General features: G+C 45.6%; 1 protein-coding gene across 1 annotated transcript in view; it reads left to right on the forward strand.

Moving 5' to 3' along the window:
* Positions 1–17,703, forward strand: part of Chd1l (chromodomain helicase DNA binding protein 1 like) — a 30,329-nt gene extending 12,626 nt beyond the window's left edge. Inside the window, exons 11-23 of the mRNA XM_070007541.1 lie at positions 396–469; positions 1,346–1,456; positions 3,581–3,695; positions 4,812–4,965; positions 5,661–5,826; positions 8,409–8,560; positions 9,921–10,084; positions 11,301–11,506; positions 12,614–12,712; positions 14,510–14,580; positions 16,049–16,163; positions 16,670–16,778; positions 17,491–17,703. Coding sequence (XP_069863642.1) covers positions 396–469; positions 1,346–1,456; positions 3,581–3,695; positions 4,812–4,965; positions 5,661–5,826; positions 8,409–8,560; positions 9,921–10,084; positions 11,301–11,506; positions 12,614–12,712; positions 14,510–14,580; positions 16,049–16,163; positions 16,670–16,778; positions 17,491–17,569 — 1,615 coding nt within the window. The 3' untranslated portion in view covers positions 17,570–17,703. The remainder of the gene's footprint in view (positions 1–395; positions 470–1,345; positions 1,457–3,580; positions 3,696–4,811; positions 4,966–5,660; positions 5,827–8,408; positions 8,561–9,920; positions 10,085–11,300; positions 11,507–12,613; positions 12,713–14,509; positions 14,581–16,048; positions 16,164–16,669; positions 16,779–17,490) is intronic.
* Positions 17,704–19,339: the final 1,636 nt, after the last annotated feature.

Genomic DNA, 19,339 nt, shown 5'->3' on the forward strand with positions numbered 1-19,339 from the left:
AGGATGTACAAGTTCAATGATCACATGTTGACTGTATTTTATTGGTCTTATATATCTATATAACTATCCTAAGTATTAAGTATTGAAGAGTTTGGCCAGGCACTAGTGGCTCACACCTGTAATCTTAGCAACTCAAGAGGCTGAGATCTGAGGATCACAGTTTGAAGGCAGCCCCGGCAGGAAAGTCCGTGAGGCTCACGTCTCCAGTACATCAGATTAAAAACAAAAACAAAAACCACAACCAGAGAAAAGCCCCAAGATTAAGGTGTGGCTCACCTCCACCTCTGAGTTAGTAGTGTAAACACTTGGCTCACCACCACCTCTGAGTTAGTAGTGTAAGGTGTGGCTTGCTTCTGCCTCTGAGTTATTAGTTCCTACTTTGTTTTTCTTCCCAGGGGCCATCGGATTCTGCTTTTCTCTCAGATGACCCAGATGTTGGATATTCTCCAAGACTATATGGATTACAGAGGTAACTCCCCTTAGATACTCATTTCCTAAACTTTTTTTAGGCAGCTCTATGAAGAATAACATGGGATGGGTAGGAATTTTACAAAAGTAAGCAGCTCACAAACGCTGTTCAAAACTAAAAAGAGGAGTCTGAGGTGGTGGCTTACGCCTGTATCCTAGCTACTTTGGAGGCCGAGATCTGAGGATCAAGGTTCAAAGCTTGCCTAGGCAGAAAAGTCTGCAAGACTCCATCACCAATAAACCAGCAAAATGTCAGACTGGAGGCATGGTTCAAGTGGTAGACCATCAGCAAGGGGCAAGAAGGCCAAGTGAGAATGGGAGGCCTGATACAGGAGCACACATAAAAAGAACTCTCGATGCCAGTTGCTGGTTGTTCATGCTGCTAGATACTTAGGACACTGAGATCTAAGGATTGTGGTTTGAAGACAGCTTAGTCAGACAAACCTGAGAGACTTTTAACTACCAAAAAGCTGGGAGTGGGGAATGTGGCTCAAGTGGTTAGAGCACCTGCCCCAAATAAAAGAGGTAACTGAGAGCAGCAGGCCCTGAGTAGTAGCCTCTGTAGCATCACAAAGAAAAAATGCAAACTGCTGTAGCATATGGACAATCAGGGCTGGGAAGAGCGGCAGCTGAGTGTTCGCTTCATAAATGCCCATGACTAACTGGGCGTCATTTACAAAAACAAAAACCCTGAGTTCGCTTATAAGATGATGAAGTCTCCCTCTCAATCTTTTCCATAGGCTTTATTAAAAGTAGAGGCTTGCATGTCAATGGGGTGTTTGGTTTTGACTGCGTTTGCTTTTTAATTCCCCAAGGAGTTCTTAAAGAGTTAAGATTTCTCTCTTATTTTCACACACCTCCTCCCCTTTGTATAAAGGCTATAGCTATGAGCGTGTGGACGGCTCAGTGAGAGGAGAAGAGAGACACCTGGCCATTAAGAACTTCGGACAACAGCCCATTTTCACTTTCCTCCTGAGCACGAGGGCAGGTAGGCTACTGGCAGAGGGACAGGAGGTAGTACCCTTGACATTCCCAACAGTCCGTGTATTTTCCTGTCAACCTCCTCATGGTGAGATAACGGGAATTTATGATTCTTCTAACCAAATAAGTACCAAAAAGGAGGGGACTGAGGGTCATTGCTGTAGTTTGTCAAGGTTCTGGCATTCGGCCTGGCGGCTTTTATCAACCCATCGAGGCTCGTCTTATCTGAGAAGTGGGTCTTGAGGCGTGGAGTGAGTAGTTGGAAGGGAGATTGGTCTGCTGTGACCACTGGCCTAGCTGTATCCTGGAAGACTCCTGGGATTTTGTGCCATTTTCATCCACATTCTGAGTAGCTATGAATCCAATTGGGATATTTTTTGGTTGCTCTTCCTCCAGGAATACCTTGCTGGTGTGTTGTCTACATTTCCAATATCTTATTTACCAGCAACTATAATGAAACCACCACCTATGTAGAAGAGTCACATGTCTCCATACAACATGCATCACAGATGATACGCATAGCATTGGTGGTGCTTTAGTATGTATGTACAGTGCCATGTATAAGCAAGTCAGCCAAAGTCAGTCTGGGGAGATGAGGAGCTTGGATCTGGCAGACCAGAAGTTACCTAAGCTTGATTTCTCTATCTCAAATCCTGTGGAATAGATGTGGAGCACAAAAGGGATGGGTGTCCTTCCTAAAAGCAACCAAGCCAGGCCCCTCGCACTTCTGATCCTTACTCCTCAGGAGGCTGAGATCTGAGGATCACTGTTCACAGCCAGCACAGCTGAACTGGCCTGTTGGCTATTCCTTTTTTGCTATAGTTTTGCACATTTTCCTGTTCAACAGGTTTTCCCCCACTTTCAAGTGTTTTTCTGTGATTGACTCCTATTGCCACTAGGTGGCAGTGATTGCTTATGAATCTTTCCCAAATGGCTGCCTAGAGGTTATTGATGAAAGTACGAATGCCAGGTGCTGGTGGCTCAGGCCTATAATCCTAGCTAGAGGCTCAAATCTAAGGACTGCAGTTTGAAGCCAGCCCAGGCAGAAACGTCCATGAGACTTTTATCTATCTCCAGTTAACCACCAAAATCTAGAAGTGTGTGTGTGGGTCAAACAGTAGAGCTCACGACTTAAACAAAAAAGCCAAGCAAGAGCATGAGGCCCTGAGTTCAAATCCCAGTATTAGCACAAAAGAAAGTATGTCTGAGGGAGATAACTTGATTTTATTGCCTAACTGTAATTTGCAAGTGTGATCAAATGCTCTAGTATTACTAATGACCCAGTAGGCATCTTACATTTGGAGCTGTTTTCTGAAAGAACATGTCATTTGTTTATTTTTGTGTCAGTATTGGAGCTTGAACTCAGAACCTTGCACTCTCACTTGGCTTTTTGCTCGAGTCTGGTGCTCTACCACTTGAGCCATACTTCTACTTCCAGCTTTCTTTTTGGTTAATTAGGGATAAGAGCCCCACAGACTTGAGCTGGGAAGGTGGCTCAGTGGTAGAGCGCTTGCCTTGCATGCTTGAGGCCCTGGGTTCGATTCCTCAGCACCACATAAGCAAAAAAAGAAAAAAGCCGGAAGTGGCGCTCTGGCTCAAGTGGTAGAGCGCTAGCCTTGAGCTGAAGAGCTGAGGGACAGCGCCCAGGCCCAGAGTCAGGCCCCACAACCGGACCCCCCCCCCAAAAAAAAAAAAAGAGTTTCACAGACTTTACTGCCAGCTTTGCTCAAAAATCATACTGATCCTCAGATCTCAGCTTCCCAAGTAGCTAGGATCACAGATGTGAGCCACCAGCAGTTGGCCTTTATTTTTTTGCAAACTGATCTAGCAAAATTCAACCAAAGTTCTCAAGCAAAAGAGATTTTAAGAGTTTCTCGGTACTAACTTACAAATCCTCCTTGCTCCTTTCCCCTGATGCCCACATTCTGTTAGATTTAATAATTATATTGTCCTGGGTCCTGCATTGTGAGGCCACACCTACCACACTGGGCTCTGGAGTAGGATGGGCACCACCGTGACGCCAGTCCGCTTGACTGATGGCAGTTCATCCATGTGGCCCAGCCCAGCCCATGCCTCTCTTCCAGTTCCTCCTCTCTGTGCCCAAGTATACTCCTTTATCCTTTGCTTCCAGGCGGAGTTGGCATGAACTTAACAGCAGCAGATACCGTGATTTTTGTTGACAGTGACTTTAACCCTCACAACGACTTGCAGGCAGCTGCCAGGGCTCACCGGATTGGCCAGGACAAGTGAGTGGGCTGAGCATGGGCATTTCCCCGCTGGCGTGGCTTGCCTGGGAAGGAGGGTGAGGAGCACAGTCCCGGTGTCAGGAGATGAGAGGCCTCCAGGCTCAGCCCAGAGTTGCTTCCAAACCCTGGGCTTGAGTCAGGGGTCAGCTTGTCCGTCCACACTTACTTTCCTAAAAATAAAAAGGTGCAGTTACAACAGGATTGGAGAGAACCTTTAAGTCAGGACCTAGCTCAGGTTTAAAATGGGCTGAGAGCCAAGTGTCAGTGGCTCACATCTATAATCCTAATTACTCAGGAGGCTCAGATCTGAGGATCCAGGTAGGAAGCTAGCTTAGGCAGACATCTGTGAGACTTGAATTAAACAGCAAAAAATTGGAAGTGGAAGCATGGCTGTAATGGTAGAATACCAGCCAAGGAGACAAGCCAAGACCTTAATTTCAGACCCAAGTACAGGTGCAAAAAGAAAAGGAAGGGAGGGGGGAAGGAGAGGATGAGGAAGGAAGGAAAGAAAAGAGAGGAGAAGGTGGGGGGGGGGGTGAGGGGTCATGAAACCTTGTCAGAAAGATGGCTGTGACGTGCAGACGCTGTGTATCCCCCTGCCAGATCGCTGTGGCCACAGAGGCAGTAGCTCAGTGCCTTCTTCTGACCTCGAGAACCTGAGGACAGGTCCTTTCCGTATGCTTAGTGCAAATGGACTGGCCTTGTATCTGCTGTGTACTGTGCTGTACCCCCAGCCCAACCAGGTTCTTCTTTTTGTGTATGTGCCACTACTGGGACTTGAACTCAGGGCCTCATGCTCTTGTGTAGCTTTTTGGCCCAGGGTGCTTTTCCACTTGAACTCCACCACCACTTCTGGCTTTTTGCTGGTTAGTTGGAGATAAGAGTTTCATGGACTTTCCTGCATGGGCTGGCTTCAAGTGAGATTCTCAGAATTCAGCCTCCTGGGTAGCTAGGATTACAGGTGGAAGCCATTGTCACCCGGCGATCTTGTCCTTTTAATTGTCCCCTGTACATGCCTGGTGTTTGGTTTTGCTTCCTTTTATGTATACTTATCTGGCTCATTTTTCTCCAGTTTGTAGATGCTCATCTTATCCACTGTCACTGACTTCCGTGCAGGTCTGTTAAAGTTATTCGACTGATTGGCCGAGACACTGTGGAAGAAATTGTCTACAGGAAGGCAGCCTCCAAACTGCAGCTCACCAACAAGGTCACAGAAGGAGGCCATTTGACTCTAGGAACCCAGAAAGCTTCTGCAGATGCAGACCTCCAGGTAGGAGTCAACCAGGAGCACACACCTGTGGGTGCTCCCTGTAATCCTAGCTACTCAGAAGGCTGAGAGTGGGGATCATGGTTTGAAGCTAGCCCAGGCAGGAAAGTCTGAAACTCTTGTGTCCAATTAACCACCAAAAAGCTGGAAGTAGAGCTGTGGGTTAAGTGGTAGAGTGCCATCCTTGAGCAAAAAAAGCTCAGGGACAATGCCCAGGCCCTGAGGGCAAGCCCCAGGATCAGTACAAAAGGAAAGGAGGAGAGAGGAAGGAAAGGGCAAATGCCAAAGGGAATGAGGTAGAGTACTGGGAGTAGCCTTCTCATTTGAGGAAGTTTAGCAGTGAAAAAGCTAGGATAGAGCCTCTAACCGCGGCTTTTGGGGAGGACTGTGAGAAAGAATTGTTATTAAGAAGTGTTATTCTTAATTGCTGTTATTCTTACATAAAAAATGGAGGCTTATAAATTAATGTTGTGTTGTTATGGAGACTTGTCAAAGCCACAGCTCCGGTCGTTCATCACCTCTGCTTCTGCATGGTTGAGTGATTAAAGTGATTGGTGCCATCTTGCTGGAGGAGGGGAAAGGCGGGCTGCCCAGAGAAGGACCGTACCTGGGTTCTTTCAGCCACTTAGCAGATCACTCATAAGCTGGTGCTTTTTGTTCTTAAGAACTAACTGGACTCTTTGTTTTCTCCATTGAAGTTAAGTGAGATTCTCAAGTTCGGCTTGGATAAACTTCTGTCCTCTGAGGGGAGCACCATGAGTGACATGGACCTGGAGTCCATCCTAGGAGAAACCAAGGATGGCCAGTGGGTCCCAGATGCCCTGTCTGCTGAAGGAGGAGAGGCCAGAGAGCAAGAGGAAGGAAGTGAGTTGCGACCAGACAGAGTAAATGGCACAAGCTAGGCATGAGCTAGGGCGCGAGACCCCTGAAACACCCTACATACTGTTCCCACTATCTCTCCCTACCCTCTTGCCATCTTGGGCAGTGCGATCCAATCTTCAAATCTCAGCCTCCTGAGTAGCTAGGATTAATTACAGGCATGAACCACCAATGTGGCTGACTTCTGTTTCAGAAAATCTTTACTGTCGTTGAGGGTTTCAGGTGAGGGAAGAAATAGATACATGTGCTCCCTTTTTTTAATGTTACATTTAGTCACCTTAAATACCAAAGCTTACATCCATTTCTACTCACACCTAGATTAATCTCATCTTCTTTTTCTAAGGTTTACTAGAGTGAATAAATTAGTGTTTTCAGAAAAATAATTGCATTTCCCATTCAAACCAACTGCCTACTTTGTTGGTGGTGTTTTGTTAGTCATGGAGCTTGAATTCAGTGCCTGGGTGCTGTCTCTGAGTTCTTTTGCTCCAGGTTAGCGCTCTACCACTTTGAGCCAGCAAAAAGCTGGATATAGAGGTTTAGGGCTCAAAAGAGTGCCAGTGTCTGGCTCAAGCAACTCTTCTTTTTTTTTTTTTTAAAGTCATGGGGCTTAAATTCAGGGTCAGGGTTCTGTCCCTGAGCTCTTTTTGCTCAATGCTAATGCTTTATCACTTGGAGCCACAGCTGCTCTTCTAGTTTTCTGGTGGTTAATTGGAAATAAAGAGTCTCACACTTTCCTGCCTGGGCCACCTTTGAATTGGGATACTCAGATCTCAGCCTCCTGAGTAGCTAGGATTACAGGTGTGAGCCACCAGCGCCCAACTATATTTTTCTTCAGACAAACCAATTACTTGAAAAGAACTCTCAGCTGAATTAAAATTTGTATTGTTTTCTTTTGAAATATTTTTTTAAAAATTATCTTTTAAAAAAATTGGTCTCAAACCAATCTGTCAAGTTTTTGAGTACACCTCATCTTGCACATTGTTGCCCCTTCTATCATTATCCCCAGTCTCAACCCCACCTATCCCCTCAAGTTACCTGGTTCCATTTTCACATGTGGACATTGAACATTATGGGATATTGTTTGTGATGGATGAGTCTGGCTTCCTATGTGGTAGATGGGCTCCAGCCTCCTCTTGGCTACAAAATTAAGATGGAGAGCACAGTGAGGATATTACAAATGAATATGAAAGACTAGAAATTAAAACAACCTCTGCCGAAACTAAATCAAAAGCAGGATTGCTTTATCTTTGGAAAAAAATCCACATTTTTGAGCTGAAAAGTTCATGCAGTCTGCAGCTACATACGTTGATCATATCTGACACTTCTCAGCTCTTTATTTTTTTTCTCACTTGTTGATAGAGCGCCTCATTGCAAGCCCCCTGCTGATTTAATTAGCAAATGCCAATTAGAATTACAGCTGGTTAGATTTGGGTACAAGTGTGGAGCAATTGATCTCTTGAGAATGAAAATGTTTTGCTTTCATTTTCTCCAGGGAAAACATACTTACAGCTAATTTCATAAGGCTGGGGAAATAAATTATTTGGTAACATGTGTTATTAAATACACTTCAGTTTCGACTCATTCTCTTACCTATCTATGGTTGCTGGTCTTGGCTGATTGTCACTTGATTCACAGTCTTGGCAGATTACCCAGCTTTATGGAGCCTCTGTGTCCTCGTCTGGAAAATGGTGCTAGTAATGTCTGCTTTGCCTTACCTGGTTGCAAAAATCAAGTGGGATAATAGGGGTGAATGTGCTGTTTAAGATCACACTATAAGCCCAGAGCTGGTGGCTCACACCTGTGGTTCACACCTGTAATCCTAGCTACACAGGAGACTAAGATCTGAGGACTGAGGGTTAAAGCCAGCCCAGGTAGAAAAGTCTGTGAAACTGTTGTCTCTAATTATCCACCAAAAAAGCTGGACATGGAAGTATGGTTCAGCTGGTAGATGCCAGCTTTGAGGGAAGAAGCTAAGGGACAGTGCCCAGTCCTTGAGTTTCAGCCCCATGACCAGCACATACACATAAAACAGGCAAGAAACTATGTCCAAGGGATTGTTTTTGTGGTGATGCTTTTCTTTTCTAGATTTCTCATTTGGCCCTTTTAATATATAGGAACAGGGGAAAGTGTGCTTGATCCAAAAAATAGAGATTGTATAAGAGAATGCTAAGGTCATTGAGATTTGTGCTGAAGAATAGCCTGGGGGGGGGGGAGAGAGCACACCACAAATTATAAATGGACCAAGCTCTGTCTTTGGAGGAGTATGGATCTCCATGGACACCCTGAGCATGATGGGAAAGGAAGTCACAAGCTGGTCTCAGCCTGTTCAAATCATGGTGGTTATCTATTCGCCCTACCTACTGCTTTGAATATTGTTTTGGCTTTAATTGGACATATAGTCTCTTAGATTTGTATGCCTGGGCTGACTTCAAATCATGATGCTCAGTTCTTAGCCTCTGTGTAGCTAGGATTATAGGTGTGAGTCACCAGCACCTGGCTATACCAGTGCCCAGCTTGTTTTTCATTGTCTTAACATTTCTCTCTCTCTTTGTGTTTTATGTTCTTAGAAAACCATATGTACTTATTTGAAGGTAAAGATTATTCTAAAGAGCCCAGTAAAGAAGACAAAAAGTCATTTGAACAACTGGTAACTCTTCAGAAAACTCTTCTATTGGAGAAAATGAGTCAAGAGGGACGGTCACTCCGAAAGAAAGGCACTGTAAGAACTATTAATTTAATGTAATAGTATAAATTCTCCAAACTCATCCTAAGAGAACAAAAAATGAAGCTAGGATCATTTTAATCTCTTATGGTAATTTGTTGAGAAATGAGTGTTGACTGAGAAAAATTATCTGGGTCCTAAAGCCATGTAAACTATTCTCATAATAAAACATTAACAAGGTTAGGTGCTGCTGGTGGTTATCCTAGCTATTCAGGCTGCAGATCTGAGGATCAGGGTTCAAAGCTAGCCCAGGCAGACAAATATTAGAGACTGTTACCCAATTAACCACCAAAAAGCCAGAAGTATTGTTGTGGCTCATCAAGAACTCAGGCTTGAGCAGAAAAGCTAAGGAAAAGCATGAGGCTCTGAATGCAAGCTGGGCGCTGGTGGCTCACACCTGTAATCCTAGCTACTTTAGGAGGCTGAGATCTGATGATCACAGTTCAAAGCCAACCCAAGCAGGCAAGTCCATGAGACTCTTATTTCCAATTAACCACCAGAAAACCAGAAGTAGAGCTGTTGTTCAAAGTGTTAGAGTAGTAGCCTTGAGCAAAAGAGCTGAGGGAATAGTACCTATGCCCTGAGTTCAAGATCCACAACTGACAAAAAGAAAATCAACAAATTGAGTGTATTGTATACTTAATGCTGATAAAAGCTCCCATGGTCCTTCCTCTAAGCTGTAAAGTCTCATGACACCCCACTGTTGGAAATTGTGACCTTACTTCATAAATGACATGTAATATTCTAGATTCTACCTATCATTAAGATAATCAAGGGATGAACTATTCCATTTTTTGTGTGTTTTGGGGGGTTACTCAGGCTTTTTCTTTCAAAGCTGGGCTCCACCAGTTGGGTCACACCTGTACTTCTGGCCTTTTGCTGCTTAGTTGAAGAGTCTCAGACTTTTCCTGCTGAGGCTGTCTTTGGAATTGTGATCCTCAGATCTGAGCCTCCTGAGAAACTCAGATTACAGGCACGAGCCACTAGCACCCAACAGAACTCTTTGTTTTAAAAGGAATTGCACAATACATTTGTAGAAAAGATTTGAATGAAACTTGACTAAATTTGAAAATACCACAATGCGGAATATGCTTTCCATCCAGAAAAAAGGCTCCCCAAAACAGTACTGTTTAGAAGTGCCTCATTCCTAATGAAATCAGTGAAAATGATTGCGCTAGCCATGGCACTGGCTGTCTGGCACCTTGTGGTCACCATGCGTGTGAGATGGAACAGTAATTCCTGCCACACGGTGTGGCACAGGGACAGCACCCAGCATGTTGCTCCGTGCAGGGCGCTGCAGAGGTGAGTGACACTCACAGCACCTGACCTTCCTGCCTGCGGCCTTGCTCTTCCTCAGGTTCTGATCCCTGGTCTTCTGGAGGGGACCTCCAAGAGGAAGCGAGTTCTGAGCCCAGAAGAACTGGAGGAGAGACGGAAGAAAAGAGAAGAAGCAGCAGCCAAGAGAAAGAGACAAGTAGAGGAGAGGAGGAAGGCAAAGAAAGAAGCTGAGCATAAGAAAAAGTATGTCTGCATCCTATGCCAAGCTGATGACCACGGTGTGTTAAGGGGTCACTATTGTATAGTTCGACTCTATAGCTGAATGTCACATTAAAAACCTAGAAAATTCAGGGCGTTTGTTGGTGGCTCATGCTTGTCATCCTAGCTGCTCATGAAGCTGAGATCTGAGAATCATGGTTTGAAGCTAGCCTGGGCAGAAAGGTCCATGAGACTCTTACCTCCAATTAACCAACAAAGAGTGGAAAATGGAGGTGTGATTCAAATGGTAGAGCACCAGCTCTGAGTAAAAAAGCCAAGAGAGAATTCAAAACTCTGGGTTCAAGCCTTCATACTGGCACACTCACATATGATACACCCCACAGAAAATGTTCATCAGAACTGGCTGTAACTATTCATATCAGCATATGTGTGAAAAGATGAACTTTTTTTTTTTTTTTTTTTGCTGGTCCTGGGGCTTGAACTCAGGGCCTGGGCATTGTCCCTAAGCTTTTTTTGCTCAAGGCTAGTGCTCTACCACTTGAGCCCCAATGCCACTTCCGGCTTTTTTCTGTTTATGTGGTACTAAGGAATTGAACCCAGGGCTTCATACATTCTAGGCAAGCACTTTACCACTGAGCTACATTCCCAGCCCAAGATGAACATTATTTCTACTTTAGAGAGATGTCCCAAGTGCAGAGATGATGTATTCTGTTGAAATAATATTTTTATTGTTTGCTCTGTTTTTTATCAGTTATGGGACTTGAACTCGGGGTCTGGGCTCTGTCCCTGAGCTTTTCCTCTCAAGGCCTAGCACTCTTCCACTTAATCCACAGCTCTATTTCTAGTTTTCTGGTAGTTAATAGGAGATAAGAGTTTCACCGGGACTTTTCTGCCTGGGATGACTTTGAACTGCGACCCTCAGATCTCAGCCTCTTGAGTAGCTAGGATTACAGGCACCCAGCAAATAAAAAATATTGAAAGGTTTTATTGTAGCTGAACAAGACGTCATATATTTGAACAGTCATTTTTCTTAGAATCAGAGACATTTGGTGGCTGCTCATTATTGAAGTGCAGTCAGGAGGCTGTTAGGCTCATCAGTGACTTACATATTTACAAATGAGCCAAAAACTTCAGGCAAGTTTCTAATTGTCTCTTCACTTGGCTGTTACAGTTTGTAAATAGCGGTGCAGAATGTTCTAAGGGCGCTGGCTGATTCACTTTTTCTCTCCGGTCTCTGAAGGATGACCTGGTGGGAATCCAGTGGTTACCAGTCCTTCTGCCTGCCCTCGGAGGACAGTGAGCCAGAGGAGCTTGAGGATGAGGTGGAAGAGGATTCTTCTGACCTGGATTATGGAGACTCAGACTCGACCTCCATCAAGTACATCAGTGGAGATGTCACCCACCCTCAGGCGGGGCCAGAAGACGCCCTCATCGTGCACTGCGTGGGTAGGTGACGGGGCCCAGAACCTGCCAGTGCCCAGAAACAGGGACGACAGGCAACATAGTGACAGTGGTGGTGATCCAGGGTCGTATTGTTCAATCAGAAAAGCAGAGTTCAGAATCAAGACACAGATTTGACTCTTGGCTTTTTCCTTCCACCCAACCTCTCTGAGCCTCAACTTCCTCAGCCATATAATGGGATAACATCTGCTTCATCTTCTGCACAGTGTGTGTGTGTGTGTGTGTGTGTGTGTGTGTGTGTGTGTGTGTGTGTGTGTGTGTGTGTGTGTGTGTGTGTGTGTGTGTGTGTGTGTGTGTCTGCACAGTGTGTGTGTGTGTGTGCACGCACGCGTGCGTGCATGCTGCTACTGGGGCTTGAACACAGGACCTTGCATTCTCTTTGGCATTTTTTGCCCAAGGTTGGTACTCTACAGTTTGAACCACACCTCCACTTCCAGCTTTTTGCTGGCTCATTGGAGATAAGTCTCATAGACTTTCCTGCCTAGGCTGGCTTCAAATTACAATCCTCAGATCTCAGCCTACTGAGGAGCCAGGATTACTAGGTCTGAGCTACCAGCTCTCAGCTTTCTGATCAACTTTTACAAAACAGTCTCTTATCTGTACCTCTGTGCTGTTCTTTCTCCTCTTCCTTTATTGCTGCAGATCACCACCTGTCATATTAACATACGTTTTTAGTTGCCTATGACATTACATTAGAAAAGAAGCTACGTGGGGCAGAGACGGGATGTCCTTTGTCCACTGCTATCTCTGCTGCTTATGTAGTAATGCCTGATGTGTAATCCACTCCACAAATCCTTACAGTATGAATTGTCAGAAAGGGACTGAAAGGGGAGGTTCCACCTCCTGCCCTTCCTTCTTCACTTGCCTCCCAGAAGTCACAGACATACTAGAGATTCTGCTCACTAATTTTTGACACACTCCCGGTGGGATGGCTAGTTGTATCTCTCAGAAAAACTTCTACATATTTGGGAAGTCCAAATGCGACATTTGTAGATCAGCTCTGTTTTCTATAGCCTATTTTGTGTGCTTTTGGGCATCTGAATTGTCAACTGGACTTTGTATAGATGAGACTATTCTCTTCTCTTCTGTCAGATGACTCTGGCCGCTGGGGCCGAGGTGGTTTATTCACAGCTCTGGAGGCACGGTCTGCTGAGCCAAGAAAAAGATATGAGTTGGCTGGGAAAATGCAAGGTAAAGAGGCAAAGCAGGACAGTGGGTCCATGGGTCAGGGCTGGAATAAGGCAGGAAGGGACACACCACATCCTATTAGATGGGTAAGGAATCAGAAGAGCCGCTTGAGGCCTGAGTTCTGTCATCCATTAGTGACGTAACTTAGAGATGGTCCCCTGCTCCTCCCTGTGACTCTTTCCTCGTCTATGTTTGGCGAGTGGTATTTGTCCCACCTACCTTGATGGAACAGTAGTGAGGTTCATGAATGTGTATGAGTTCTGAAAAATGTCCATCATCACATCTGCTTTTAAGTCTTAGAACAAAGATTACCCCATTGCTTCCAGCTCAGCCCATTTTCCTAAGAGAGTCTCATGGAGGCCTCAAATCTATGTAGAGAAACAATACATGCTATCTAAGTGCTAAGGGTAGATTGGTAGATGGGGCCTGGGGGCAGGAAGGTGTGTTAATGGGAAAACCACAGCCAGGTCCTCTGCTTCCTGGGACAGAAGTCAGGCTGCTTAGGGCCAGGGGAAGTTGTAACACTGAGTAGATAGCATCCCTTGGCACAGAACAATGGAAACTCACCCATTTTGGCATATAGAAATCGCAGTATAGAAAGAGGTAACATTATCATCGTGATTTTATGGTACCCTCTAGATTTTTCCTATTAGGTTTTAGTGCGGTTTTGATTTGCATCTCCTTTCTCCTGATTCTTCTGTCTAAAATGGAAAGGAAAACACTCAATGCTCAGGGCTTAGCAAGGTGGACAGTCAGCCCAGAACTGGATGCTGACTTGGCAGCTGGAAAAGCAGAGAACAGGAGAGAGATCTAATCCAGAGTTGCATCCTGAAACAAGAGGGCAGAGAACAAGGTAGAAAACACTTCCTCAAAGGAAAAAAGGCAACAATGAGCTGCTAGATGACCTTGAAGATACAAATGCATGGGACCAGAACTATATCAGACTGGAAGAAGGCTGTTGAAATATTTGCACATATATAATGAGATGTATGTGTAGAGATGAGATCCAAGTTTAAATGCAAAAGTCACTAATGAATTGGGCACTGGTGGCTCATGCCTGTAATCCTAACTACTCAGGAAGCTGAGATCTGAGGATTGCAGTTCAAAGCCAGCTCAAGCAGGAAAGTCCACGAGACTCTTTTCTCCAATAAACTACTCAGAAAAAGCTGGAAGTGGCGCTGTGGCTCAAGAGTACTAGCCTTGAGCACAAAGAGGCTCGGACAGTGCCCAGGCCCTGAGTTCAAGCCCCAAGATCCACAGAAATGAGAGAGAGAGAGAGAGAACCAGAAGTGGAGTTGTGGCTCAAGTGGTAGAGCATAGCCTTGAGTAAAAAAGCTAAGGGACAGCTCCAGGCCCTTTCAAGCCCTAGGACAAGTGTACACACACACACACACACACACACACACAGGCCCTTTCAAGCCCTAGGACAAGTGTACACACACACACACACACACACACACACACACACACACACACACACACACACACACACACACACACACACACACACACACACAGATTACAGCAAAATAGTTCTTAGTGGGAGATGCTGAAGTCGGGGTAAGAACAGGATCTGACCCAAGGTCAGCCACAGGTCTTTGGGACACATTGGCTGTGAGGTAAGAAGAGGCTGGCTATGTAGACGTAGGCCCTCTTCTGTAGATGTAGGCCCTCTTCTGCAGTAGGGTCCAGGGGAGTGGACACAGTGGGGAAGCACAGAAAGATCCAGAATAGACCCTGCTCCGTACAACTTGGTGGATTTAATGTTTTTGTTGTTGCTTCTCTCTTTTTCTTCCTCAGATTTGAGTTTGGGGGGTGTCCTTTTATTTCCCATTGATGATAAAGAATCAAGAGACAAGGGGCAGGATTTGGTAAGTAAAAAACAAAACTAGGGGCTGGGAGGGTGGCTCAGTGGTAGAATGCTTGCCTTGCATGCATGAAGCCCTGGATTTGATTCCTCAGCACCACATAAACAGAAAAAGCTGGAAGTGGCGCTGTGGCTCAAGTGTTAGAGCCTTGAGCTGAAGAGCTGAGGGCCAGCGCCCAGGCCCAGAGTTTAGGCCCCAGTACCAAGAAAAACAAAAACCACACACACAGGAAAGTCAAGACTTTCAGAGCAACTTGCTCTGAAACCTGTCTGGCCTCTGACATGCGGCAGAGTCACTGTGCTGCAGTGGTGTGGGCTTGCGAATGTGTTTCCCACAGTGCTAGAGGCCCCAAGACCACGGGCAGGCCTTCCCTGCGGCCTCTTCGTGCTCATGGATGGCTGCCTCCAGTGTGCTCACACCATCTCTGCACATGTGCATCCCTGCTTCTTCCTGTGTGAACAGGTTTCCTCTTCTAAGGGTTATTGCCTGAAACTCTAGCTACTCAGGATCACAGTTCAAAGCCAGCCCGGGCAGGAAAATCCACAAGACTCTTATCTCCAGTTAACTAGCAAAAAGGTATAAGTGAAGCTGTGGCTTAAGTGGTAGAGTGTCAGCCTTGAATGGAAAAAGAACAACAACTGCACAAGAGGATCAGATCTTGAGTTCAAGACTCAGTATTGTAGCCTCCCCAAAGAAAGAGAGAGAGAGAGAAAGAGAGTTTTCTGTTTGGCCTTAAGCAGAGAAAGAGGGAAACAATCCATTCTTCTCTCCTTTCTTTGCTCATATCAGAAATCTTTTGCACCTCAAGTTCTCCTGCTTACTTGTCATTTGGAATATCTGTAGTAAGTTTTATTTGCCATGTCTACTTCTTTTTTTTCTCATACTGGGGCTTCAAGTTAGAGCCTCTTATATTTATCCTGCTTGCTCATGTCTGGCACTTCCACTTAAGCCATACCTCCAGCCTGGCTTTTTGTTCATTAATTGGAGATGGAGTCTTAAGGACTCTTCTGCCTGGGCTAGCTACAAACTGTGATCCTCTAGACATTAGCCTCCGAGTAGCTAGGATTATAGGTATGGGCCACCCTGGCTCATATTTGAATTCTTACCCTTGCTGCTACCAGGGCTTGAACTCAAGGCCTCACATTCTCACTTGACATTTTTGCTCACAGTTGACTCAATCAACTTGAGCTGTGACTTCAGCCTGGCTCTGGGGATTACTTGGAGATAGAGTGAGGCAGGCTTTCTTTTCCTTCCTTGATTGGCTTTGAACTGTAATCATTCAGATATCAGCCTCCTGAGTAGCTATGATTATGGGCATGAGCCTCTAGCACCTGGCTAGAAGTGTGTATACACGCACGCTCACATTCACACTCCAAGGGCCCCACAGAACTGTTTCTCCACCATAGGCAGGTCACTAGGTTAACGATGGCTGCCTCCTATCCACGGCTGCTTACATGGTTGTTCTTCCCAGTTAGCCTTGGTTGTAGCTCAGCACCGAGATCGTGCCAACACCCTCTCTGGCATTCGGATGGCAGCCCTAGAAGAGGGCCTGAAGAAGATCTATGTAGCAGCAAAGAAAAAGAAAGGTGAGCTCTTCCGGTGTTTCGGTACCTCTCGTGGGAGTGGCGCAAGTCCATGACCCCCTGACTTGTGTGAAGGTCAGAACCATAGTGCGTTGCTGTCTACTTGGTTCCTTTGGGAACCGCCAATATTTGGGGAGCACGTCCATCCACTGAGGACTTTACCATGATTTTATTCTTAGGTGCCAGTACTGGGCTTAAATTCAGGGCCTACTGGTCAAAGTTTTTTTCGTTCTTTGTTTTTTGCTTTTTGCTTTTTTTGCTCAAGGTTAATGCCCTACCAATTGAGCCACAGCTCCACTTCTGGGTTTTTGAGTGGTCATTGAAGATAAGGGTCTCATGGACTTTGCTGCCTGGGCTGGCTTTGAACTGTGATCCTCAGATCTCAGCTTTCTGAGTAGCTAGGATTGCAGGTGTGAGCTCCAGCACCCGGCTCCTATGTATATTATTTTTTCCATCCATCAGCTTTTGAGGGGTGAAGACACCATGATCTCTTCTCCTTTTTTGTGTAGCAAGTGTTCATCTTCCACGCATCGGACATGCCACCAAGGGTTTCAATTGGTACGGGACCGAGCGCCTTATTCGGAAGTATTTGGCTGCCAGAGGCATTCCAACGTACATGTATCCTTTAGTGATCTTCATAGTTTCTTCACCCAGCCCAAGAGGGAAAGTGGGCTTTGTCTCCTGAGACTGCTGTTCCATCTAAGGCCTGGTCCCTTCCTTCTGTGTTGCCATACACAAACTAAGATGCAGCCGGCACTGGTGCCTAACACCTGTAATCCTAGCTCCTCAGAAAGTTGAGACCTGTGGATCATGGTTCAAATCCAGCCTAGGCCGGAAAGTTCATGAGACTCTTATCTCCAATGAACTAACAAAAAGCCAGAAGTAGAGTTGTGGCTCAAGTGGTAGAGCACCAGTGTTGAGAAATAAAGCTTAACAAGAATGCAAAAACTTAAGACCACATCTGAAACCAAAGAAAACAATGAAGGCATGGCGCAACTGTAGAGGACCTGTTTAGCAAATGTGAGACACAGTGCAAACCTCAGGACCACACACACACACAAAAACCCAACAAACCCTTGAATTACTACAGAACTTAGTAGAGCAGTCATGTCGTCATGTCTTGTGTGCTTACACAATGGAGGCAGAAGCTGAAGAGTTCTGGGACAGCAGACAACAGTACTAGCAATGAGTTTTAAGAGCATGGAAGTGTTTGTGGTGCACAGGAAGGGAATCCAGAGGTTGTCTATAGCTTTAGCCATTATTTGCATAGTCAAAAAGCAAAAACAACGGTTTAAAGTGGAGACCATGCTTCCTTGACCGCCCTTATCAGATACTACTTTCCTAGAAGTAGGGCTGCTGGCATCCATTCCCCGTCCTTCACTTCCTCCTCCACCCGGCCGCTGCCCTAACAGCCAACCTGGTGCTCCACACTGAGACTCCCGCACAAAGTGACTGTCATGGAGGACCCCAAGAGAGAACAAGGATGGAGTTGGCCTCTGGAACTGTCCATTTCCTGGGTTGACATTTGTCCTCCTTGGGGGGGGAGGTGGGGGGGAGGGGAGGGGAGGCCGCTGACTCTGATCTGTACCTGTAATACAGGAATGCACTATTTTGGCCTTAGTTTACATAACTTGGTGTAATAATAAATTTCCTATATCAAATAGTTTCCGTCTGTATCTGGTTTTCTTACCCTTGAGCAGGCTAATTTTTTATGTGTATGTATGTGCCAGAACTGAACTCAAGTGCTAGCAACTTGAACTCAGGAGCTGTGTGTTCTTTAGCTTTTTTTGCTCAAGGCTGGCACTCTACCACTTGAGCCATATCTCTACTTCCAGCTTTTTTCTAGTCAGTTGGCACTAAGAATCCCACAGACTTTCCTGGAGGCTAGCTTTGAACCATGATTCAGATCTCAGCTTCCTTGAGTAGTTAGAAACAGACGTGACCCATCAGCACCTGGTTTGGAACTGATTTCTTCAGTGAGAGGTGGCATGGATTAAGGAGAGGGGAGAAGCAATGGAACAGAGAAGGATCTCTATCAGTTGACTCATGCCTTCCAAAGTAAGATTCTTTATTTTATTTTTGTGCTGGTAGTTGGGTCTGAACTTGGGTTCTGGCACTCTTGCTTGGCTTTTTTGCTCAAGGCTGGCACTCTACCCCTTGAGCCATAGATCTATTTCTTGTTTTTTGGAGATCAGAGTCTCATGATTTTCTTGCTCTTGCTTAGCTTCAAATATGATCTTCACATCTCAGCCTCCTGAGTAACTAGGATTACAAGTACGAGCCACCAGGGCCCAGCCAAAATGAGATTCTTGATCCAGACACACAGTGTCTGCCTGAGTTCAAGCCCAGTATTGGCACCTAAAAATAAAATCATGATAAAGTAGCCCACTGCTAGCTTCAGGGCCTAGTCTCCGAGCCTTATAGACGGTCAGTATGACATCAGAAAAACTGCAAGATTTTTTTCCCCCACTGGCCAAATCCAGTTCAGCTTGCATACAAGGAACTTTTGACAAGAGACTAGAAGAGACCAAGAGCCAAGAACCACTGGAGCCTTCAAGGAGAATCAGGAAAGTGGTAGCTGTGCACGCTTTGGTATGTGAAATCTCAAAAGTTGAACAACTCCCTTCCGCTCGGCTAACGAGCTGTGCAGGAGGTCCTCGGTATTCTGAGTGTGTCTAAGCCTCTTTAGCAGCCTTGTCCCGGGGCCAGGAGACTTGATGGGGAAGAGGGTCCCCTTAGCACTTGGCTTTTGTGGTTCTGCTGGACTCCCAACGGAAGGTGGTACCCCACCTTTCAACAGTTTAGCATCTGTGCTGAATGAAGATCTCTTACACTTCAAATTCATGATTCGTTTTTTTTCCCTAATTGGGAGGTTGGGGGTAGACTAGGTACTGCCCCTGAGCTTTTTTGTTCAAGGCTAGCACTCTACCACTTGAGCCACAGGGCCACTTCAGGCTTTTTTGGTAGTCAATAGGAGACAGAGTCTCACATACTTTCCTACTCCAAAGATCCATGATCCTCAGATCTCAGCCTCCTAGTGGCTGGGTTTGCATGCATGAGCCACCAGCACTTCAGGGCAAACACTAAAACTCCTGAGCTCATTTAACCAGTCTGCCTTCCTTAGAGAGCAGGGATTAATTGCTACTTTCATTTCATATTTTGTGCAGCTTGTCAAGTGT

The sequence above is a fragment of the Dipodomys merriami genome, unplaced genomic scaffold (assembly GCF_024711535.1).
Source record: "Dipodomys merriami isolate MVZ:Mamm:240054 unplaced genomic scaffold, mDipMer1.0.p SCAF_7, whole genome shotgun sequence".
Classification (NCBI taxonomy): Eukaryota; Metazoa; Chordata; class Mammalia; order Rodentia; family Heteromyidae; genus Dipodomys; species Dipodomys merriami.